The following is a 25,203-nucleotide window of genomic DNA, read 5'->3' on the forward strand; positions in this document are numbered from 1 at the left end:
TTGGTCTAGGGGAAGCCTGCCATAACGTTATGGAGACATCAAGTACCTAATGAGACCTCCATGTGCTCAGAAGCCATGGGAGCAAGCCATATTGAAGCAGCTCCTCCAGACCTTATCAAGCTTTTGGGTGATATGGCCCCTCATGACATCCTGTCTGAAACCTCATGAGAGATCCCGAGCCAGAACCACCCCGATTAGCTGTACCCAAATTCTTCAGCCACCATAAACTCTTACCTAATGAATGTTCTTAAGCTGCTAATTTGTCATGTCATCTGTTACCCAGCAATAGATAGCTAACACATTTGTTATTTTATTTTCCCTTACTATAATTACGCAATATAAACTTGATGGCAGCTGCTTTCAATAAATTCCACTTAACTGCACCCCCCACCTCCTTCTAAGTGAAGGCAAAGGTGGGTTTTTAGAGGAAGAAAGCAAAAGCTGGGTTTCCCACTGTTCAGGAGCCTTCTGTCTCGGACAGTCATCTTCAAGTCATCTCCACGGGCTCCTGGCTTTCTATTTTTATGTATATTGGGCCAAAAGGACAATAAGGATGAAGGGCAAAATAGGTCATGGTTGGGGTGATAGAAACTTTATGTGGAGGGTTTACAGGAAGTTAATGGCCCCAAAGTTTCTCTGGATTCACACATTTGGAGACCTTCAGCATTTAGACAATACCAAGGCTTCCTCTCTGCAAAACAAAAATTCTGCAGAATTTTATGATATGTGTAAGAAGCCTCCAATACTTCTATCTGTCCCTGATGCTTTTTTTTTTTTCAATGTCAATCATCAAATTCATCTTAAAATCATTTGAGTGTGGGGCGCCCGCGTGGCTCAGTCAGATGAGTGTCTGACTCCTGGTTTTGGCTCAGGTCAGGATCTCAGAGTCATGGGATCCAGCTTAGCTCAGGGTGAGGCTCTGTGCTCGGTGGGGAGTCTGCTCAAGATTCTCTCCCTCTCGCCCTCTGCCCCTTTCCCCACTCATGCATGCTCTCTCTCTCTCTCAATAAATAAATTAAATCTTTAAAATAAAATCATTTTCATGCCTCTGCTTTGTCCCTCTACTCATAGCTGGTCTGCCTTCTATTTAACCTAGCAGTGATAAAACACTCTTTACAAACACAAAGATTCTTTTTCTATTGGGAATGTTTTCCGTCATAGGACCTCCCGTGCCCTGGTTATCATGAAATCAATCGTTTTACTTTTTAGCTACCAAGTTTTCCTGAGGAGGTCTTGTTAGCTGAGTTGCCTTTGGTAAGTGCTTATTCTGTTAATGTTCCTTTGAAGCCTGTTACATACTTTTTTTTTTTTTTTTTTTTTTTTTTTTTTTACCAGGAATTTCTGCCGTTTCTGGTTGGTGACTAAAATCGGGGCGGTAGGGAGAGGGCAAGCTCATTTCAGAGCCGCTTCATGCCACCAGGCTGTCCCTGTCCTTGTCTCATTCTCCCCTCACATGCAATGCAAAGGGCCAAGCTATTTATATCCCCCTAATGAAGAGGAATTCAGCAGGTGACAAATGATAATATCTGAGGTAAGGAGAGGTGCGTCACCTTATCCTTTTTTGAAGACAAGATCTAGGTATATCGCAGACTCTGTATATTTAAAAGCACTTGTATGCACGTAAGAAGAACCGACCGGGGTCAGACTGATGGAAATCAAAGTAATCTCAGAGTTTGAGTCCCCATCTGTCAGATTGAGCACACACCGAAGGCACGAACAAAACAAGACACTAAAAAAACCTTTTTAAAAAAATAATGGATACTGAAATTCTAAAACTGAGCTAAAATTAAATCCTAGTTTAATATTAAATAGTAAATTAAATAAAAATTCAGTACTTCAGCTGCACCAGCATATTTCAAAATGCTCAGTAAGCATATAAACACCATTCTAAAGTATTTATCACGGAAAAGAAATTTTAAAACTTCACTGAAATCGCTTACGTCTGTTTTATAATTGACATAGTTTTCGAGTTTGAATTACACATTTGGGGAGTTGGAGAATCATCATATTTTCAGTGTCTGGAGACCTCTCAAGAATTTAATCTGATCTTAGCCAAGCTTTTATACACTTGCCCTCCCCTCCACGCACCGCGTCAATAAACCATTGCCCTGCACGGTCACCCGTGAGCACCTGCAAGCACAGAGACCTGCCGCTAAATAGGAACGGCGGCCGGTTTCCTAGCAACAGCGACGCGACCCCGCCCCTTGCCCAGGGCGTCTCTCTCTTACCTTGCGGAGCTGGGAGGGGCGGGGCCGGGAGTCTCGTGTCCAATAGGAGGGGAGCGGAGGCGGGAGATCGGGCCGCGTCCGCGTCGCCAGGGAAACGGCTGCGGCCCGCGGCAGCGCGCGATGCCGGGCGCTGAAGAGCCCGCCGCGCGGGCTGCTGAGAGCGCGGACCCGGAGCCCGGCGCCGCCGACCCGCGCCTGGGACTCCTGGGGGCCTACGTGGCCCTGAGCCTGAGGCCGGCCGCCGGCGCCTGGGAGCGCTGCGCGGGCACGGCCGAGGCGGAGCGGCTGCTGCACGCCTTCCTGGGCCGTGATGCTGAGGGGGCCCCGAGGCCGCTGCTGGTGGTGCGGCCCGGGCCCGGGGGCCTGGCGGTGCGACCGGGCCTGGACGCGGGGCCCCAGGCGGGCTCGCCTCGCGCCAAGGGGCTTTTCTTCCTGCGCACCGGGCCCGAGCCGCCGGGGCCCCGCAGCCTCCGCGGCGCCGTGCTGTGCGGGGACGTGCCCGCCGCCCCTCTGGAGCACCTGGCTGCGCTGTTCTCCGAGGTGAGGGTGGGCGGGTGGCCCGGAGGCCCTGCGCCGGTGGCCGCTGGGGAGGGGGAGGGGAGGCCGGGGCGGAGGGGGCGGGGCCGGGGGCGGGGCCGGGGCGGGGCTAGAGGGGATGGGAAAGAAGCCCACCTGAGAAGTGGGAGCGAGCTGGGACAAGCTGAAGAGGGTCCGGCTCACCGTGAGAAGCTCGAGGGGCTCTGACTTGCGTCGGTCCTGGTCTGGGGCCAAGCCAAAGTCAGGGGGAGGTTGGCGTCTTAAGAGTGCCTGGTGGGTCCTGACCGTATTTTAAGGCGGTGTATCTCTCAATCCCTCCGTAAACTGGCGCTGGGGGAGACAGGTAGTGGTGACCTAGGGGGCATCTCGAAGGGGCCAGCGAGGCTATCCACAGTGCTTACCTATGGAGGAGAGTTGAGGGGAGAGGTGGTTTGATTGTGATTTCATCTCATTCATAAATCTCACAACGGTGTGCCCAATTATCAGCCCTGTGCCGAGATAAGAAGTTGGGGCGTCCGGTTGGCAATGCCCAACAGGTGTTTGGAGGGGGCCTGGAGCTCAGAGCTCAGGGAGGAAGATCCCGGGAGATGTGGATTCTAGGGAACTTCTGTGACAGCGCAGCCCAAGCTGAGAGAGGGCAGGAGGTCTCAGAGAGGGTGCCCCAGGCGAGGTTCTTGGGACATTTCGACCTTTCTGGAATGGGAGTAAACGTCCCTGTAAGTTGAGGGTGAGTGTTTCGGGAAGCGTGATGCACTGGGTCCTGCGGCTCAGAAAACAAGTATTAATGCAGTATTGGTTATATGATGTTTTGTGTGACAGAGGCTATCCGGAATACCGAAGATATAGAAGACAAGATCCCACCCAGGCAATTAATCCTATATTTAAAATATTTAAAACTCCTATGACTGGGGAGGAGGAAGAACTCTACTTAAAGTAGGCCACAGTGGGGAGCCAGGTCCTGGAGGTTCCCTGCTGGGCGGGATGTTAGTCCCTTAGTTGCTTTTTCAGAAAGCTCTGGGGTGGGGGAATTCCAGGGAAGAGTCACCCTGGGTGGGGGGAGGGGAGCCCAGAGAAGGAGGGTTCTTGGAAGACAGGGATGTATTTCAATCTTTTAACTACCCCAGTGGCTTTGCGGGCCTGCATTGTGTGAGCCCTGTCACCACAGAGATCCAGGCTCGTCTCAAATCCCCTCATGAATGAAGATGATAGAAGGAAGTGCCATTGTGTTCAGAGGAGAGAGACAGGAGTGTAGAAGAAGAATTAGGGGACATACACTTCAAGGTAACTTTCAGTGTCCTGGGAGACTGAACACAGTTTCAGTTGTGGAAATACACTTAGTTTGTGTGGGGGATGGCGGCCCATCACTGAGTTGTGTCACCGCCCAAGGACATGTACCCAGCAAGCAAAAGTAATTTGAAAATAGTTCAGCCCCTCAAGTGTTCCAGAATGTTCACTGGTGCGTTAAAAGAGACTGGCAACAAACTGAATGCTTATCCGTAGGGGACTGGCTGAATGAATTAAGGTCCATCTATAATTAAAAGAATGATTGCCATGGAATGGTCCTTAAGATAGTTTTGTATTCATTGTGGCCAAAAAAAAACCCCACAGGAGAAAAAATTCACTCTCCCAACCATTTCCAAGTGTCCGGTTGCCAACCACACACACTGCTGTGCAGGGAGTCCCCAGGAACCCCCATCATCCTGCATGACTTGGTCTATACCCACCGAACAACTCCCTGATTCCACCATTCCTCGGCCCCTGCGCCCGCCATTCTGCTTCCTGTTCCTATGAACTTGACCGCTCTGGGGACCTCATGTAAATGGAATCATGTAGTAGGTGTCCTTTTGTCACTGGCATATTTCCTTTCACTTGATGTCTTCAAGGTTCATCCGGGGTTGTACCATGTGACAGAATTATTTTCCTCCTTAAGGCTGAGTACTATTCCATTGTATGTGTATACACCACAGTCTGTATATCCATTCATGCACGGGTGGTTGTATCGGCTGCGTTCACCTCTTGGCCTTTGTGAATAATGCTGCAATTTTTTTGAGACTTTTTTTTAAGATTTTATTTATTTGACACAGAGAGAGAGATCACAAGTAGGCAGAGAGGCAGGCAGAGAGAGAAGGGGAAGCAGGCTCCCTGCTGAGCAGAGAGCCTAATATGGAGCTCGATCCCAGGACCCTGAGATCATGAGTTCAGCCAAAGGCAGAGGCTTAACCCACTGAGCCACCCAGGCACCCCAATAATGCTGCAATTTAAATAAGTTTTTTCTTTCCTTAAGATATAGAATTATTGTATAGTCTGCCACCATTTCTGCTAAAAAGAGAAGAGAAGGGGGAGGGAACAAGTCCGGGAGGAAGGAGCAAGGAAGGAGCAAGCACTCATTAACAGAGTAATCCACAGGTCTGAGAAATAGAACACTTATTCTTTTTAAGATTTATGTATTTATTTTAGAGACAGAGAATCTCAAGCTGTCTTCCTACTGATCAGGGAGCCCGAGGCGGGGCTCGATCCCAGGACCCTGGAATCATGACTTGAGCCAAAACTGAGAATGAGATGCTTAACCGACTAATCCCCCCAGGCGCCCCCCAAATTATTTTTAGAACACCTTGAGGGCTTAGCATTTCTCAAAGCCTCTAACAGCATCTTCCCTCTACTTCTTCTACGCACCCTAAAGCTGATTGTGCTGCACCAGTCCCCTGCTCCCCTCTGGTCCCCTCAGCCCCCCTTTCCCCTCCCAGTGTTCCTGGAGAGTGCTCCCGCTCTGCTCTCTCTGTGGATCAGCTTGGCTCCCCACATCCTCCCAGGCCCTACTCAGCAGCACTCAAGCCAGAGGAGCCCACAAGACTGAGAATAGTCCTCCTGCGCTAGGGGGGAGTGTGATGTCAGTAAGGGGAAGAAGCTATAAATTTCATCATTTTGTGACACTAGTGTAGGGTTTAAAAAAATGCATCCAAGAAATGTTTCTCGGAACTGACAAAACTTAGTAATTAGTTCCCTGCTGCTTGTCTTCCTCCTCCCAATCACATCATTCCTGCTGCCAGGTAATTTTCTTAGAGCTCTGAGACTTGGATGCCATTTCAAAGTTTTTAGGGTTTTTTTGTTTTTGGTTTTTTTTTTTTTTTTTGAAGAGGGAGCATGGGGATGTGGAAACTGATGGGCCTGGGTTCAAATCCTGGTTCTATGAAATGCATCAGTGTCATGTGACCCCAGAGGGCCAGGGTCTGACTCTCTTGCAGGACTGTCATGAAATTTACAGAGAATGTATTAGGGCACTGGCAATAGTGTGCTGGCTTGTAGGCATGACCTAAGGGACACAACGTTATTGTCACTTATCCTACTTAGAGATGTCCTCATTTCTCTGAGCCATCCTCATCTTGCCCTAGCCTGTCCCTGTTCTCCCTGGAGGAAAGCTGTATTCCCCCACAGCCCTTCCATCTCTGAACCTGGAGCTGGAACAGGTGTCCTTCACAGCTCGATTCATGTTGAAAAACCTCACTTTGGATCTTGTGTCACCAGACAATGCCACCCTCTCCCCCACCATTGCTGTGTCATGGCCCGATGGTGCTGCCCCTGGCTCACTGTTACTCCTTCCACCATCACTCCTGCCTTAACACATGGCTACTTCATTAGACAAATGAATGATCCTTCCAATAAGCTGGCCTCTGGGATCCTTGAGCCTTCCTTCTTCAGTGATCTTGTCCCCCTCCCATCCCGTCCCCAGCCATTCCTGTGGCCATTCCCAGACCTTGCACTACCAAACCACCCCCTCGTGATACAATTTCACATACCTTTCTTTCTCTGACCACAGCCCGTGTCTTTTAGCCCACTTCCCCTAGCGTCCCACTACCCCGAGCCTCTGGTCCATCCATCCCGCTGCCTTCCCACTGTCTGACTCCACACCATAATTCCAATGAGATCCAACGCAATGCTCTGTCTGTTCCATGCCTGCACCCATGAAGCCCGTGGGGCTGAGAAAAAAACAGCCAGTACTGCTTTAAATTCATGACCCTGAACATGTGATAGGCCTTTTATCCTTCCCAGCTGACACCTCGAGCTTCCTTTTTTCTTGCTTTTCTAGACCACTATTAGACACTTTCTTTTTTCTGCCCTCAAATGTCCAAAATGCCTATCAACCTCACTCAATGATGCTTTTGCTTCTTCCTTGGGTTTTAAAAATGAAAATAATAGAATAAAACATCCACAGATGCCTACATCCATCCCATCTGCCCATATCCATGTTCATTCAGCTCCACTATCCCTCCCATGGCAACAGGTGGACCATCTGCCGTCATCTGGGGACAACCTCAATCCTCAGAACTGCCACTTCCTCTCTGAATCCCACCTGTTCTCATCTCCTTAAAGAGATCACGCCAACATCCTTTCCTCCCTCCTACATTCTTATTTTTTTTCCTTCCCCACTAGCTATTTGCCATCAAACAAAATCCTCATTCCTCCCGTCACCTATCATCCTACTTGTGTGGTCCCCTCTACAGCGAAACATCTAGAAGATGGGTCCGTTCTTGCCATGCCCCTTTCTTTTCCTGTTTCATCTGACCGTCACCCCCACATGGCATGGAAGAGAAAGTCAAGGATTTGTCAATGTCACCAGTGACCTTCACTTGGCTAAATGGCAAGCAGCCGTCTTCCTACTTGACCTGTGTGCAGCATTTGGCACAGCTCGTGATGACCCACTCCTCCAGGAAACCCCTTTCTTCTCTTGGTTTCCAGGATGCCAGTCTTCTGGGTTTTCACTGGTCAGTCACAATGGCCCCTTCTTTCCATTAATGGTACTCCCTCTTCCTCCTGGCTTCCTAACATTGGAGAGCCCTAGGGGTCACTCCTTGAACACCCTGTCTTCTCTAAAGAACCTCAGTTCCTTGGGAACACTGGTTCACCTGCAGAGTTTCACAGACCACCTGTATAAGACTCATTTGTTATCTCCAGCCTTTGCTTCTCTGAGTTCCCAACTACCTACTCAATGTCCCCATTTAGAAGTCTAACAGATGTATCAGATTCTAATGTGTCCAAAAACACCTCAAGAATGGACTCTACCTTGGTCTCCCCCACATCAATTAATGGCAGTTCTGTTCTTCCTTCCTGCTCCCCAAGTCCCAAACTTTGAACTCATCCTGATGCCTTTTTTTGGTCTCATAACCCCACAACGAATCCATTAAGAAATCATATGGCTGAGCCTACAAAATGTATATGGAACCAAACCCTCTCTTACTATCTCCTCCATTCTCCCAGGTGCCAAGCCATTGTCTTCTATATTATAGCAATTACTTTCTAACCCATCCCCCTTATTCACTTTTGCCCCCTACAGTCTATTCTTACCAAAGCAGCTGGAGTGATTCTACTAAAAAAAAAGATGGCGGACAATTTTACTCCCTTTGCTCATAACCCTTAAATGATTTCCATTCCTCTGAGATTAAAAATTAAAATCCCATAGGCAGGGCTGCATGGGATCCATCCCCTTTTACTGACCTCTAATCTTCTCATTCTCAATTCCAGCTTCATGGAATGGACCTCCACGGTGCTCCTTATCACACTAGACATGCTGCCACCTCAGGGCCTTTGCACAGGCTGTTCCTTCTCTCTGCAATATATTTCCCCCAAGGATCTGTGCAGAACTCTCCCTGTCCTCCCACCTTTGTTTAAATGTTCCTTGTCAGTGAGGCCTGCACTAATCCCTCCATTTATCATTATAATCTCTCCTGCCCACAGTCCTCTGTTCATCTGCTTCACTAATTAATTTAATTTTGCAGAATGTTTTGTTTATTAACTGTCTCTCTCCTGAAATACAAACTTCATGAGGTCAAGAATCCTTGTCTAATTTCTTCACTGATACACCCTCCTAGCACGTACACCAGGACTAGCACATAGTAGATGCTCAATAAATATTCATTGAACAAATAAATGAATAGCTTTTCATTTCATAGAAAGTTCATGTTCATTATTTTTCTATCACCCAAAGCCCTCAAAAATCCAACCCCAAGCCCACTTACCACTTTTCTTTCCTACACACCAGACCCTACAGAGGACGCTGGGTATAAAAAACCAGATAAGGGGCACCTATGGGGTACAGTTGGTTGGGCATCTGACTCTTGGTTTTGGATCAGGTCATGATCTCAGGGTCATGAGATGAAGCCCAGGGTCTGTTGGAGATTCTCTTTCCTTCTCCTTTTGCCCCTCCTGCTTGTGTCCTCTCTCTAAAATAAATAAATATTTTAAAAGACCAGATAAGGTATAGCCCCTGCCTTTGAGATCCTAGGAATATTCCTTTCCTCTCCTGTTAGGCCTCTTGCCCTGGGTCTAAGAGTGTCCTTTCTTGTCATGAATGAGCAGAACTCGATTTGTAACATTTCCTCTGTTGGCACTCTCTGTCCACCTGTCCTTGTAAGTTCTCAGTTCAGAGACTATTTCCAGATGCACTGGGCAAAGGTCAACCTCATAGAGTTCTCCTGCTGGGTTCAGGTGCTCTGTTTCATAGCTGGGTTCAGGTGCTCTGTTTCATAGCCATGTTCACTTTTTGGTCCTATATAGAACCCAACAAACCAAACAAGTGTTTATTTCCATTACTTACTCAATTACATTTCCTGATCATCTTTTTTTTTTTTTTTTTCCAGTATTTCTTTCATTCCACTATTCCTTTCCCTTAGCTGTGAGATTTGACAGGCAGAGGTTCCTAGTAAGTTATATTAACTACAACTTTTTAAGTTTCAAGTGATCAAAACCTCCATTGAAAGTAACTCAGAGGCACCTGGGTGGCTGTCAGTTACGCATCTGCCTTTGGCTCAGGTCATGATCCCAGGGTCCTGGGATTGAGCTCTGTATTGCATGGGGCTCCCTGCTCTGCAGAGAGTCTGCTTCTCCCTCGGCCCCTCCCCCTGCTCATGTTTGCACTCTCTCTCTGTCAAATAAATACATAAAATCTTTACACAAGGGGTGCCTGGGTGGCTCAGTGGGTTAAGCCTCTGCCTTCAGCTCAGGTCATGATCTCAGGGTCCTGGGATCAAGGCCCATGTCAGGCTCTCTGCTGAGCAGAGAGCCTGCTTCCCTCTTTCTCTCTGCCTGCCTCTCTGCCTACTTGTGATCTCTGTCAAATAAATAAAATAAAATAAAATCTTTTTAAAAATATCTTTACACAAAGATAAAGTAGCTCAGCAAATTCGAGAGCAGCCTGATTCAGGAGCTCAAATGAGGTCACGGGATTTGGTCTTTCTCCATCTGGGAACTGTCTCCTCCTGTATTGACCCTATTCTGAGCCTCCATAGGGTAACAGGATGGCCACAGTTTTCCAAACTAATAGAAAAGAGAACGTTCCCTTCATCAAAAAGTTCTGATGAGAGACTTTGACCCCCTCTCACAGGCTCAGATTTGTTCATGTCCCACTGCTGGGTCCAGAAATGAGTACCAACAACAAAAAATAAGAGGAACTATGCCAGATGGCCAAAAGCCCAATTGATGTTCACTCTATAGGTAGATTCAAGATCCTTACCTTTGTTTACTTCTTTAAGGTGCCCGTCTTGCCTCCTGCAGACAGACGGACATCCTTACCTTCATTTGTCCTCTGCTTTGCCTCCAGCTCCCATGGCAGTTTCAATCACCTCTTACTCACCCCATTAATGAGGGAGGGGCCCTTGCCCAAGAGTTCTGGACTGATGAGACTGACAGCAGATTATTCGTTACCCATAGTCACCCTTCAGAGGAGGCTGCCGTGTTCCAAGGTTGCCCTTGGGAACACAATGAAAAAGGGAAGCCATGGGAGGCAAGCTGGGAGGCATCCTGAGGCTAGGATGCACACTGGCTCCTGTGGGAGGATGCGATCGACTTGTTGAAAGAAGCCCGGGACTCAGAAATAGCAGCCACGTCTGTCCCCTTAATGAGGAGGCATGTTTGGCTAAGGGACCTCATCCCCAGGAGATGGGCGGCCAGGGAAATTGGCAGGTAGGTATCCGCGACCCTCCAGTCTTCCCAGATATCCAGGCAGCCTAGAACCTTGGTTCTTAGTAGGCAGCCCTATAGGATAGGAACCTGCAAAACAGTTTCTGAACCTTTCTCAGATAGTCCTTCTTTAAAGTGTCCAAAGAAGAAGGCCTGCCCTTGCTGCCCCCCTGCACCTCTGTTCCAGGTGGTTATCCCCATCCTGGCCAACGAGAAGAATCACCTTGACTGGCCCCATGTGGTCCGTCTGGATGTCCAGCGGCACGCCCACAGCCTCCAGTGCGACCTCCTGGTTCTCCTCGAGCATGTGAAGGGGAAAACCTTGCTGCCTCTCCCAGTGGGCACAGAAAAACTCGAGTTGGTGGCTTCTCAGAGTGAGACCGTGTAAGTAACACCAGCCCGGCCATCTGGGGCTCTGCGACACAGGAGCCGCTGGTTTATCGGAATGTGTCCTGGACAACTTTGCTGTTCCCGACTCTGCGCATCTCCTCGTGCCACACACAAGCCCCTTTGCCATGATCCCCGGACTGTGTGTGTTCTGCTGATCACCACCCTTACCCCATTCCCTGCCCCTAAAGTGTCTGAAGCCTAACAGAATTATTTCAGGGCTGAGAACAGCCACACTGATTTCAGGATCCTGCGTATGGGGACAGTGGCTCATCATTGGCAAGGACCCAGGGCGGGGGGTGGGGGGAGACAGCGCCCCTCCTCCCAGTACCTACTCAGCACATAATGTCACGGAACCAACTGGCTCTTAATACATCTCACACCCTGCTCCCCCAGCTGCTTGAGGCTTCTGTCCTGTCTTGGGGATTTTTTCTCTTTTTTTCAAACAGAAACAAGTCATGGAGACTTGAAGTCAGCTCTGAGATAGTTTTGTTTTTGACCCATGGGGATCCCCCTCCCTTTTTTTCTTTTAAGACAGCCTGTGTATCTAAATGATACATATTTTTTTATCTTCTATCCATCACTTCTGTCTGGGGCAACAGGCCACCTTGCTGCGTGCACACGATCTGCCATACTTCCAGGAGTTTGCAAACTCACTACCATCTCCACTAGATATTCAGGGCCCATGATTTGATCTGGAGAAAAAGTAACGCACGGGATGCCAATGTACTTTGTAATGAGTTTTTGCCTTTGGAAGTAATTGGCGACATATATAATTTGAAGCAATTTCCCAGTTAACTAGAAAACCTAATGTGGTTTAATAAAAATATTCAATTTTCGAAATAAATAAATTCAAATTACCCTTTTCCTGTCCCTTTTATATTTTAACATAATAACATTCAGCGCATGGGTATATAATCATCGCAGGGTTGGTCTCGCTTTGTTCAAATTTGATAATTTCCCAGAAGGCTGGATTGTATTTCAGGGCGGTACGTATCTTCTCCTTTCAATACCTTCCATAATCACTTGGGCCGTATCACCGCTCGGCAAATATGAATTTAATTAAATTAAGCGAAGGTGGGTGTCAGGTAGGAGAATGCGGCTGATGGATTCTCTCTCTGTGTCACTTGTGTCCCATGGAGGCTTTGTGGCAAGACCACCAAAGTGGTTCCAGATCCTTCATCCCCTCCAACATACCTTGAGTTTTCTTTACTTACTTATTTTGGGAAAGCTGTACGACAGGGAATGCTGGTTCTTCAGCATTCTGGAAAAGCCAGGACATCGTGAAATTGCCCATGGTGTCCAGATGGCCAGTGCTCTGCCTTGTGGAGGATGGAGCCTCCCTCCTCTTGCTGCAGAAGGCAGATCTAAGACCAAATGAGGGAATAGGCGGAGGACAGATGTGGTTCAGTGCTGAGCCAGATTTTCTCCCAGGATGGGCTGATCTACTAAGGATCGCACCACTAGGTCAAGTAGGGAGCTCCCTGACATGGGTGGTACTCCAGCGAGGACTGGATGGCCATCCGGGTATCTTCTGTCCAGTGTGTTCTGCACTGACGGAAAGGCCCAGCAGGATTAGTCTTCAGGATACTGGTGAACCCCCTGACCTTGAAATAATCGTGTGCACGTGCTCATGTCAGCATTTTTGCAGAGAGAGGAGCTGTATTTTTCTTATGGACCCCATATCAGAATCTGTCATCCAACGAAAGCTCAGATGCCTGGCTGAGGTAGACTTTCCCACCTATTTTTTACAAGACTTGGAATTCTGTTGCCAGGGGGATATGCCAAGTTACATCCCGAGAGACTCGTTTTGTCTTTCACAGCTGGGATTGTACCGATAAGTCCATCATCTATGCCCTTGAGTCGGCCGTGATCCAATGGAGCCGCCAGGTCCAGCTGGTGCTCAAAAGAAAGTCTTTCCAGCCCCTCCTGCAAGGGGAGAGGCCCACCCCCAAGGCGGAGTTGGAGTTCTGGAAGAACAGGTAGGCCCATGCTCCAATCCCGGGGCGTAGATGTCTTCCAGAGGACAGTGGCCTGGTGGGGCGGAGAATGCGGGGGGTGGTGGTGGTCAGGCAGCCCCAGAGTCTGGTCCTACCCCCAGCTGTTTCTCATCATCCCTGGGCTGGGCAGGCAGCTCAGGGTTTCCTACCCACTGGAGGATACACCCTTTCCTAGAATTTTAATAGCCCCCCCTCCTTTCTGGAGCTCATTCTGCCTTCTGCCATTTCTTCAAAGGTTCTTTCGACCAAATGTAAAATTAATGAAGTCTCTCTTGTATTTTTCTTCTGCTCTACTACTCCCTTCTCCTTGGACAGTCAAAGCTCCATGCACACACATTTTTGTAAGGATCTGGAGAAAGAGAGAGGGGTTTGGACAGTTGGCTGCCTGCAGAATGGCCTCTCCTGGGTCCCAGCCAATCATCAGGAGGGCTGCAGAGCCCATTCTCCATGGTGTCCCAGCCCCACGGGATTCCAGAAAGACCCAACTGTTGCTGCTTCTCCTTCCCACCCTTCCTTGCTTCTCTTTGTCACTGTGCTGCTTAATCCTTTACTCCAAAGGACACAGAAAGCTGTTTGAGGCCCATGATCCTATCCTGGCATTGAACGGAGAGCATGTCTGTGTCACATGAGTGCGCATGACTGTGGGGCTCCAGCCCCATTTGTGCCTCCGTGCTGAGATGTCCTGTCCTCTTGTCCCATCTCTGACCATTCCTCTGACCTGCTGAGGAGCCCTTCTCCAGCAGCTGTGCTCTGACAACACCTCCGTCGCCCACCCCAAACCTGACTGCCAGAGCTAATGACCTCCAGCTGCCAGGCTTCTGAGCCACCAGATGGTCACAGCAGTGCACCCTGCTGCTACCTCCTAGGGCTGCCCCTCTGAACCCAGGTCCCCAACTCTGGCTTTTGCTCTCATTGTTCTAGGAACAGATGCCCTGCTCCACAGGGCTGGAGCCAGCCTCTCTGGGAGCAGCTGGAGGCAGGGCTCCTCTCTGTCTCCCCGAGGGTGGGTCATCATGGCGTGGCCCAGGTACCCTGGACTCACCCTTCTCCCCCGTGTTGCAGGTCTGAGGATCTGGAATACATTTATGATCAACTGAGAGCCGTAAAGGGAAGGGGCATGGCGAGGCTCCTGGACAATCTTCAGAGCAGCTACTTCCCGGCTTTCCAAGCCATGTTCAGAGATGTCCAAGCAGGTAAGAACCCACCGGAATTTTCCCACATAACATCAGAAGCCAGTTCCTATTTCACGCCAAGTTATCTTCCTCTCACTGATGTCCGCAACTTCCCGTTCTTAAAACCCTCCAACCTGACCCACTCAAGCTTGGCAGCAAGAACATGAAATCTGGGAGTAGGAAAGCAGGGCTCAGTTTGCATTGCAAGTGCTTTCTGACCTCGGCGAAGTCACCTAACCTCTCTGGGCTTTAGCATGTAACCACGGTTGTGGCATACAGTCTTCTGGCGGGGGCTTCCCTGGGCCACTGTGAGATGATATAGTGGAAGTCGTCTTGTGCATGTTGGAGTCTTACCTCTGGGATGCAGCTCCCTCTGCCCCTAGCTCCTTGAGAAGGCTCTCCGGTGTTTGTAGCTCCCTTCTGCTTTTTCTGTTCCTGCTCTTGGATGGGCCTACGATTTACTAGCCGCCGGAGCAGCAGATAAGATCGGCCCTTGTCAAAATTGCCAAGCCAGCAAAGTCTATAATTAGGTGGAGGTAAAGGTTTTTAGGGCTCCTTCTCCCCTCGTCCGGGCACTTTGCTTCTTTCCTTTCTCCTATCAAACTTCCTCTAGCTCCTCAGCCTTGGAGGTCAGAATGGGCTTTTGAAGATGTTCGCAATGTCATGAGATTTAAGCTTAATCCAGACAGTGATTTTTCCAACATTTTTTTCCTCTATCATTTCTCTTTCTATGGAAGTCCAAAATATAAACCTAATCAAGCACATTTGGTCCTTTACAGAGGGGCGTGTCCGGCATCCAGATCCATTGTTGGCCCTGCCCCACCATCTCCTCTTCATGGCATAGGGTTTGGAAACCCCTCAGCTGAAGGAATAAAGGTGCCAGTGGTGGTGTTCTTAACATACACTGAATAACAGAGGAGAAGCTGGCATAAGAGGCTAGTCTTGGAGGTCCTCTTGGGCCCTAAAATCTTACCACAGACATTGGACAGTCAGCACATAAAGCTGGCTCGGAATGAGATCCCTCTTGGGGACCCCATTTATTGCTTCACTGAGAGATTTTGTGTCTCGGGGGAAAATTGGTAGTTGTCCCCAATTTATACTTCAGTTTAAATGGGAGGGGGGTCCCCCAAAAGCAGGTGTGCATCACTCCTGGTGTGAGATGATCGTGGGAGACACCCCAAAGGGATTTTGATGATAGCAGTTAGGCAAAGGCATGGTCAGAAATTCTGATGGGGTCTTCTGAAAATAAAAAGATTTTGGAGGGACGCCCCGCCGGCTCAGTTGGTGATGCGTGCGACTCTTGATCTCAGGGTTGTAAGCTCGAGCCCCACATTGGGTGTAGAGATGACTTTAAAATAACAACTCAAAATTGGTCTTAAAAAGATTTTAGAGCTCTTTTGAGCTTTTGAGCTTCCCGTTTCTAATTTAATTTGAATTTGAGCAATTGAGCTTCCCATTTCTAATTTAATTTCAGAGCATCTGTCTTCCTTGAACCTAGAAGGACCTACTGTGTGTGTTACTCATATTGGTCATGATCAGGGCAGCTCTTTGGCTCAGTGATGGACAGAGGGGCGGGAGAGGAAAATATTCCTGGATTGGTGGGCACGGACTGGAAAACGGTGAGAAGGGAAGGAGGTTAAAAGGGTCGAGGCAATAGAGTAGGGACAAGATTGCCAGAGTGGAACTGGACATGAAGACGCTTGCGCCCCGGGAAGCAACAGGTTCCTGCAGGAGAGGTCTCATCTCAGGCCACCAGGCATAAAGGCTTTTGTCCCTGAAGAGCCTGTTGTCAACGACTGACCAGCCAAGCACTGGGCATCCCCGTGCAACTGGCTGTTTGTATTTACAGTTTTCAAGAGGCGTGAGCTTAACGTTGTACGTTTCTTTCTTCACCTGCCTTGTAGCCAAGTTGTGATGGCGCCCGGGACTGGGTGAGCCAACCCTCAAATACCGTGCCCTTAAAAATCCAGGAAAAGCCTACTTATAGGATTAAAGGATTGAGGGTTTGTTTTTTTTTAAAGATATCCTAAAGAGAAGACTTCTCTGGCCCTGTGTCCTTGGCCGCCTCTCTCACGGTGCGTATGAAAGCTAGAGTAGTGCCTGTTAGCACAGCTGATGGAGGCACGTACCCCCACTCCCACACAGTGGTCCTGATGTTCTCCCCACTCCCCGCTCAGTTCACAATACTGGATTTTTGAAAACTTGATTCGCGTATGACTTCCCACTTGGGATATAAGGTATAAATGTACACATTGACAACTCATGGTGGAGTTGAGCCCCATGGACATCACGCCAGGGTTCAACCCTGCAACTTGGGGTGATCTTGCTTTGGCTCAGCTAGGCAGGGCTGGCCGATTCTTGGAGGAAAAACCCTAGGCAAGGTATGTAGGTTTTGATTCTTCCCTTGTTTCTTTGTTTTTAAGATCCATTGATTTATTAGGGAGAGAGAGCATGGGTGGGGGAGCAGGAGAGGGAGAATGTCAAGCAGACTCCACACTGAGCATGAGGCCTGACGTGGGGCTCGATCTCACGGCCCTGAGATCATGACTTGAGCCAAAATGGATGCTTAACCAACTGAGCCACCCAGGCACCCCTGATTTCTTCCCTTGTAAAGTGGGAGTAAAAAAAGCTACCACACAGGGTTTGCAATGAGATGGTTTATGTCTAGTGAGTAGAACAATGCCTAGCATACTGAAATGAAAGAGTGTCTATTTTGAGCTTCCTTTAAGATGAAGAGCTTCACCACCACAATATAACCTGAGACCATCTGGTCTCATGTGATACTGTCTGATTTTCTGTCCAGGAAAGAGCCAGGCTTTATAAATGCCCCCCCTTCCAGATCAGTTTTGTTCAAGGGGCTTTTGCATTTCCTCTCAGTCAATCTGCAGAATTAGTCTGCGACACTTACTGGGTTTCCTCCTTTCCCCCTCAGTCCCCACAAGGCCACTAATGAAAGGCACCTCCCTTTCCTTGGCTGTGTTCAAAGGAAATGGTGGGAGACTCCTCTGGCTTTGAAAACCTTGCCGTAGTCAGTCTGTGCTCTCTCTCTCTATTCCCTGTGACTGCTCCTTGGTACCAGCTCACTGAGACAGCTTATTAGCAAATTACCTTTTATGCAGTACCTGCTCTGGTCCAGAGGTTGTGCTGATGGTGTATGGGTTCTTTTTGTGCCCTGTTCAGACCTTCGCATTTGAAGGCAGAGCCTTCTGACTCTAAAACTTGTCCCTTGTCATCTACGTTGGATGGCCTCTGATCTAGCAGCAGCAGAATACCTTCTAACACTGGTCACTGGAATGGGGCTAGCAGAGCCAGGCAGAAGCCCAGATACAGGACTTTTGTCAGAGAGTCTCACCAGACCATTATTTCAGCTGCCCAGAAATTCTAGCCACTGTTCTGCAGATCTTCAGTCCCAGGCACCTGGGCTCCCCTGGGTGGGTATGAGCCCCAAGCAGGGAAGGTGACCATCTTCAATCCCTTCCAGCTCTGGCAGAGGCACGGGACATCCAAGTGCATCTGAAGCCACTCTCCCGCCACCTGGAGCTCCTGGAGAGCCTGGAGTTTCCCGAGGTGAAGCCACGGCTGCAGCCCCTGCTCCACGTGGTCTGTCTGATCTGGGTCACCTGCAAGTCCTACCGCTCCCCGGGGCGGCTCACAGTGCTACTGCAGGAGATCTGCAACCTCCTTATCCAGCAGGTCAGCCCCACGAAGGGGGGACACTGAGTCCCAGGGAAGAGTAAAGGGGGCACTTTGTTCAGGGCAGGGAAATAATTATGGTCCAAAGGATTATTTTACAGTCACCGCCGATAAGTCACAGAGGTATCCTCGGTAGTGCAGGTATACATGGGCGGACCAGTCTTCCTGCGCCCACTGCCCACGACTTGGGGTCAGGCAAAGAGTGGGCATGGTGAGTTTCACCCTCAGTGCTCTGTGCCCACAGTCAGTGGCAAAACCCAGCAGTTAAGAATCCTGCCTCCAGAGCCAGGCGTCCTTGTGACGAATTTTGCCTCACCATCGATTGCTGTGTGTGCCTGGGCAAGTAACTTACCTGCTCTGTGCGTCTCATGTTCCCCACTGTGCAATGGCCAAAAGAAGAGGACCTGTCTGCATCCAGTGCACCCATGCCCTCCATGTGGTATGAACTCAGCTACAAAGACCTCATGCTCCACACTCCTCCTCCTTCTTAGGGACTCCGCTGCAACACCAACCAGTACAGCACAAACTTCAGGCTGTTCTGCCTATAAACAGAACTTGGGACCATAATGAGGCTTGAGTGATCTGCCTCCCAAATTGGCTTCTTTTACCTCTAAGGAGCTGTGAGAACACGGTGAACATATGTAAAGAGTGATTGGTAACAACTAACATCTGCAGAGCCCATTGCAGCCTGCCAGGTGTTGTGACATTCAAGACCTTGGCCATTCTTAGATGAATCCCATGAGATGGGCAGGGAGAGCCTTAATTTATTATCAACATTTAACGACATGAGCTCAGGCTCTAGGAGGTTAACTAAGTCACCAAAGATCACCCAATCCAGGACTGGAAGCTGTTGTTTGACTGCTAGACCAGCATTCTTCCATTGCTGCCTGTTCATCATCCAGGACTCTTGTGATTGGAAGGATATGAAAACCCAACCCAAACCAGCATCAACAAAAAGATCATTTATCGGTTCATGTACCTCAAAAGCCTGAGGCCAGGCTGGCTTCAGTCCCCGCCAATAGGAAGGCTCAGATGATGTCACCAGGACATGGTCATTTCTGCCCTGCCTGGTGGTGGTGAAGGCGACTGTCCTGATTCAGCTTCCTAGCTTTCTAGGTTCAAGGCTCTTGGAAACACGTTCTCAAAGAATTCTTGCTTTTGAATTACTTGACTATATTAGTCACAAGAGAACAACCGGGGAAGAACACGTCCCCCAGCCCCAGCTGGCCCCACCGAAGTTCATGGTGGTTCCTCTGCTCAGGCACCTGCCCATCCCTGACCCAGTCCCAGACAGTGTGGCTTGAGTCCAGGTCCCAGTCCACCTGCTGAACTGAGGACAGGGCTAGAAGGTCTCCTAGAGGTTGCTTCTGGAAAGTACCGCTGGACCAATTATTCCACTCAGAGTTGGGGGGAATGGGCAAAAATTGTAGGGTGCCCTGCACCCTTGTATGCTCAGCATCCCCGATCTGTTTGCGTTCCAGGCCTCTAATTACCTCCGCCCGGAGGGCCTCCTGAGAAGTGAGGCGGAGGAAAGTCAGAGGAAGCTGCACATGGCCGTGGACACACTGAGCTGCTTCAAGCAGGGCTTTCAGGACAGAAGGGAGCATCTCCGCACTTACTTCAAGGAGAACCAGGAGGTCCGGGAGTGGGATTTCCAGTCTTCTTTGGTCTTTGAGCGATTGGACGGCTTCCTGGGGCGGCTGCTCATGGTGCAGGTGGGTGTTCTTGTTCACGGTCAGGCTCCTGGCTGGACTCAGCAGGAAGCAAGAGCAGGAGGAGGCGGGCAGACAGTGGAGGAGATCCAAGGAAGGACAGTCACAGAATCAGGGAACGTCAGTTTGGGGGGGGGAGGTATTACACGTCACGATAAACGTGAATTGGGTGTGTTAACCGGGAAGAGGAAAGAGAGCCCCCTAATTCAGAGGGGCTCTGAGAAAGTGGGGAGCTCTAGAGGAAACACGTGTTGAAACTGGAGAAGGATTTCTCCAGGGAGAGATAAGGAAGGACCTAGAGATGGGGAGAGTGTCTAAGGGAGAAAGCCAGAAGCTAGATCTTACATGAAGCACACCTTAAATGCTTCACTGGATGGTGGAGAGAACAAATAATGGACATCTCCTTTATCCTAAGTGCCTCCTGCTGCTCTGTCTCCCTCTTGGGATCAACCCCTTCCCGTCTGTTCGGGAGGAACACTTGGGCTCCAACCTGCCCAGCATGGCGACCTGGGTGGGATACCAGCCAGTGCCGCCCCAACCCACCCTCCCCCCCCCACCCCCCCCCACCCCAGTTTTCCAGCCCTGCAGCCGCCCTAGCTCCCCCTCCAAAGGAAGGAGAGCATGCCCTGCCTCTAGCCCTGGGCACACATGCTAATGATGGGACTTTGCATATAGATGGTGTGGTAACAATAGGGCATCTTGTGTGCTGGGCGTCTTCAGGAAACAGGAGCTCCCTGGAGTCGTTACCCTCATAGGAGTGCTCCAGGCTGGTCTTTCTTTCTGAATCAAGGGCACGGAGGCTTGAAAAACAGTTGCCCCCACTTTAATTAGAGGATGGCTTCAATGTTGTCCCACGGTGTCTTCCTGCTTCGTCCCCCCATCGCCCCCGGCCCCTTGCGTCTGCTGTCCTTCGCTCTGGCTTGCCTCTCTGCGCTGAGGTCAGATGCCACCCCCCCTTTCCTCTTCCTTCCCTTCCACCTGCCCCCCTTCCCTTCTGTTAGCTCTTTCTGTTTTGTTTTCCTTACCTTTCTGTTCACCCTGTCTTTCTGTGATCTTCCTTCCCGTGTGGCTGCCGCCTCCCCCTGTGTTAGCCTTTCCTCCCCTCTTCCAAGTTTCCTCTCCCTAACGTTCACTCTGACTCATCCCCTTGCCCTCTGGCTCCCCCATCGCTTCTCTGCTCGGCTCAGCACAGAGGACACAGGGCTGTGGATCTTCTGGGAGCGTGTTTCACGGGGCCCTGTAGTTAACATTCTGTGTATCTCTGTGATCAATGCCTGTTTGAAATGGGATTAGTCTGCTTCTCTTCAGCGAGATTAACATGAACCTCGCCTTCTTCATCTTGCCCTTCTAATACGTGGCCACCGAGATGTGGATGGCAAGAATTAACAAATACAAAAAACCACGCTAAGAAGAAGACAGCCGTACCTTTACTCTTCCACATGCCCATGGCCCGGGTTATGTTGTAAAAAGCCTGGTTTTTCATCTTCCTCATTCCCTTGGATTTCTTCCCCTCTGATTTGTATTGCTTTTCTCCCTGCTCTTTGGCACAAGAAAGTTTTATTGTGCAGATGGCCTCTTCCCTCTGGGCACCTGCTGAAACAAAAGTTGGGGGCTGGGCGAGGAGGGGGTTGGGGGGGCTGTAAATTGCTGTGCAGAGTGGGCAGGTCTGAGCTAGCAGAGGGATTGTGTTCTCAGGTTACCAACGTCCTCCCCCTCTCCCCCTCCTCCTCCTCCCAACCGGGATACAACTGATCTCTGATGGAGCCAGTCCTGGGGGAGGGAAAGGAAGCACAAGAAAATCAAGAACCAACGTGTTTGAGGAGCCTACCTCCTGCTCTGGTGGGCAACCCACACCCAGCCCGGGCTGGGTACCAGTGCCCTTACTAAGTATGACTGGTAGGGTCACGTGCCCGTGGTCACACAGGGCAGGGAGGTTTGGCTGGCATTTATTACCTCTCCAGCAAAGTTGTAAATGTCCCAGGGAGCTCCGAAGGGCCTGGTCCCTCTTGCCCTGCTTCCCTCCCTGCGTTGAGAGGGTTTGGAACTGATTTTGTGCCTTTCATTTGCCCTCATACTCTCGATTCTGCCTCTTTGTACCCAATGGCTACTGCCTGATCCCTAACTCTTTTTTAAAAATAAATCATTTGGGTCAAATTATAAACCACCCCCCTTCCATGAAAGGGTCTTCTTTCTTTGACTTTATGACTTCCTAAGGAAATACCAAAAATATATAAAATCTTCGCAATTGCAACAGTCAAAATTCAAAGGGGAAAAGAGGGGCTTGGCTGCCTCTTGACTTCCCTCCGTCACCCTGCCTTCCTATTTGGGGCTCTAGTGCACGCACATGCACATGCACACACACCCCACACGGGCTCGGCTCCTTTTTTGTGCCCTCCTTGCAGGGAGGTGGCAGACCCTCCCTCTCCTTCCCCCTCCTCCCCTCTCCCCTTCTGTTTGTTTCTGCCTGTAGCCTCTTCCCTACCCACAGTGTCCAAAGCGGCTTGGAGAGAACCCTCCTTTCTTTCATGATCAAATTGCTGTAAAGCTGTGATTCACTTGGAGACAAAACGATTTCCTGCTGAGGCTTTCTGCGAGGTGATTAGCAGGGGGAGAGGTAATCAGCTGACCTAATGTGCACCGCGTTCCTCGGCTCCTTCCACCATCTGCAGCCGCTCTGCTGCCTCCTTCTCCCCAGCCTAATTGGGGCGGCTTCCCTTTCAGCCGGCCCGAGCATGTGGCCACGTAGGAGACCATTAGCTACATAAGGTTGGCCTCTGTTGAAAGGTAAAGAAAACAGTCTTTCACCCAACGACCTTTCAAGATTTTCATCCATGAATGCCTGCTTTGTGCTCTCCCTTAATGAATTCTGGAGACATTTCTTTTAAGATGGGTGGCGTGACCTCTCCTTCGAGACCAGGATTGTGTTTGTGGGGTTTGGTCATCATTCCCGCTTTCAAGTCCACGCCTCACAGGCCATGGTACAAGTGGAGCCCTGCCCCCCATCGCCGCTGTTAAAGGTTGCTCAGTCGTTGCAGAGGAACCAAGCAGCTGGTCTGCTGCCTGGGACCCCATGCTCTTTGGGGGATCCGGCCGGGAGCTGTCTATCAGCTCTTGGACCTCTTTTACCCACCACCCTGAGCTAGTGACATCAGCGTGATGGTAACGCATGACAATGGCCACCGCATATGGACGTCACACCAAGGCACTCACCGTGTCACGCAGAAGCTCCACTGGCGTGTCAGGGGGTAGCGAACCACGTGGTGTGTGCACGGGGAGGTAAGGTTCATTTAGGGATGTTGGGTGTCTTGCTTGAAGCTGCGTAGCTGGGAAATGGCAGACCAGGGTTGGGGGGGGACCCAGGGCCTTTGAGCCCTTAGTCCTAGGATATTTTTAAGCATCAGTTAAGCCTCATATTGGCTTGAATTAACCTTTTATTTGTTTTACGAGGACGTGTAAATAAACAACAGAAAGAACTGGCATTCAGATATGTTAAGAATCAAAGTCATAATCCCCATCCCACAATGTCTGTTCCACAGTTGGGAGACAACTTTCCGCCTGATTCAGGAACCTTCTCTACGACGTCTCTGATGTCAGACTTCTTCGAAAAGCCATGCGGTGATGGAGAGCTCACCATCTCTCTTACCGCTCCGTTCTATATATAGTCCAGCATTTCTCCGCACGAGACTGTTTTGTTTTATTAAGTGGAACCATGTGAAATTGCCATTTTGGGGTAGGTCAGCAGGGTCAAGTGCAGGATGTGTTACAAGTGCAACCTGCCAGTGGAGGCCAAATCTGCTTTTTTGTCCTCTTCCCTCATTTGCCTTATTTCAGCCCTCTGAGGAGGACCACCCTGGGGTCTGCCTTGCCCTTGACCGAGGCCCTTCAGACACTTAATGGCCGTCTCACCATGTTACTGAATGTGCTTCTCTTCTCTAATTTTTCTTATTTGCTCCAATTGCTCTGGAGTCCCTGGTTTTTAGGTTCTCTGCCGACCTGTCACCGTCTCCCGGAGCTGTTGTAGCTGAGTGTGAGTTTACAGATCATACAGTTTTCTATTCAACAAATGTTTCTTCGGCGTCTAGGACTCCCAGGGGCAGAAGATACTGTGGTATTTCTGGGACCCGAGACCATGCTTCAAGTAGGCTTGAGACTAAAATAGTGCCACAAAATACCATCTAGTTTTCTGATGTCATCAAACCTGTCGGGATGCATCTGCCTTTTAACGTGGTTAGAGAGTATTTTCCTAAAAATTGAAATAGAAATTCCACGGAATTAGGAAAGATAAGTACCCAGGTGATATTCCATAGCACAAACACCTTTCTGCTATCACGCTGATTACAACTAAGCACTTCTTGAATGATTTGATTTACTACTTAAGTCAATTTCATTTAAATCAAATTCATTTCTGTTTTCCTCCCTGTATGTAAAGTTGAACCATGTTTTTATTTTTATTTTTTATTTTTGTTAAAGAGTTTATTTATTTATTTGACAGAGAGAGACACAGCGAGAGAGGGAACACAAGCAGGGGGAGTGGGAGAGGGAGAAGCAGGCTCCCCGCTGAGCAGGGAGGGTGAAGCGGGGGCTTGATCCCAGAACCCTGGGATCATGACCTGAGCCAAAGGCAGAAGCTTAACAACTGAGTCACCCAGGCATCCCTGAACCATGTTTTTACATAAAGTCTGCCCCATTTCCCACCATCACAGGCAAGAAAGAGCCCCTGGTCCAGGCATAGGTCTTCCTTCTCCATGGCTGCTTCTCTCTGCTTCTCTCCTCCCCGACTCAAGCCGCTTGTTGATGAACATGCCTGAGCATAGCCAAGGACAAGGGTTGTTCAATGGGCTGCTCCAGCCTTCAGGGTGCCCTCCTGGTAACGCAGGGCAAACCAGCCCCATCTTAGCACTTCCCGCTGCCCCTGTCTCTGTTGCAGGTTTTGTTGTCCCAACGAGAGAAAGGAGTCTGGGCAGGCTTTCACTGGGCTGACTGGTGAACCCGCAGCGGCGGCCATTGGCCACCTGGAGTCTCTGGCAGCAGAGAGTTCCCGGAGTGGAACCAGGACCCTCTGGGTTTTCTCCCCTGTGACACAGTGTTTCGTGTACTTGCCCTTCGATCTCCTTCAGGATAGAAGACCCCAAAACCACCCAAAGGCTATCATTGTCTCTCTTGTCAAAGAGAGACATGTGCCTACACTCAGGCGCCTACACTGGAAGTTGTAAGGGGAGAGTCTTGGTTTGTAGCTTCTGTGATTTCAGACCAGAATTCATGAGAGATAAATGCAGTCTGTCATGTTAGCGTGTTCTGGAGGCTCCTGTCAGACGAAGCAGCTTCTGGGGCCTTAGGAGGGGTTCCTGCCTGAGGCTCTGAGCTGTCCACCTGTCCCTTAATTCTGAGCACGGCCGGGACATGGCCATATCAACTACCACAAGGACAGTAATACATACCGTGTATTAAGTGCATATCAGGCACTGGCCTAAATCCTAAGCCAGCACTGACTTATTTCATTCCCATTATTGCTACCCTGTTACAG

The 25,203-nt window shown here is 49.7% G+C and overlaps 1 protein-coding gene across 2 annotated transcripts in view; it reads left to right on the forward strand.

The window, feature by feature from the left end:
• Positions 1-2,309: 2,309 nt before the first annotated feature.
• DNAH9 (dynein axonemal heavy chain 9) overlaps positions 2,310-25,203 on the forward strand; it is a 313,471-nt gene continuing 290,577 nt past the window's right edge. Inside the window, exons 1-6 of one of the 2 annotated variants that reach the window (XM_045083402.1) lie at positions 2,310-2,768; positions 10,903-11,099; positions 12,926-13,084; positions 14,165-14,295; positions 17,756-17,967; positions 19,449-19,682. In XM_045083402.1, the coding sequence (XP_044939337.1) occupies positions 2,349-2,768; positions 10,903-11,099; positions 12,926-13,084; positions 14,165-14,295; positions 17,756-17,967; positions 19,449-19,682 (1,353 nt within the window). In that variant the 5' untranslated portion in view covers positions 2,310-2,348. The remainder of the gene's footprint in view (positions 2,769-10,902; positions 11,100-12,925; positions 13,085-14,164; positions 14,296-17,755; positions 17,968-19,448; positions 19,683-25,203) is intronic. The other variant, XM_045083401.1, reaches the window with a different exon arrangement.

This window comes from Mustela putorius, unplaced genomic scaffold (assembly GCF_011764305.1).
Source record: "Mustela putorius furo isolate JIRA1106 unplaced genomic scaffold, ASM1176430v1.1 tig00000695_pilon_pilon_pilon, whole genome shotgun sequence".
In the NCBI taxonomy this organism is placed as follows: domain Eukaryota; kingdom Metazoa; phylum Chordata; class Mammalia; order Carnivora; family Mustelidae; genus Mustela; species Mustela putorius.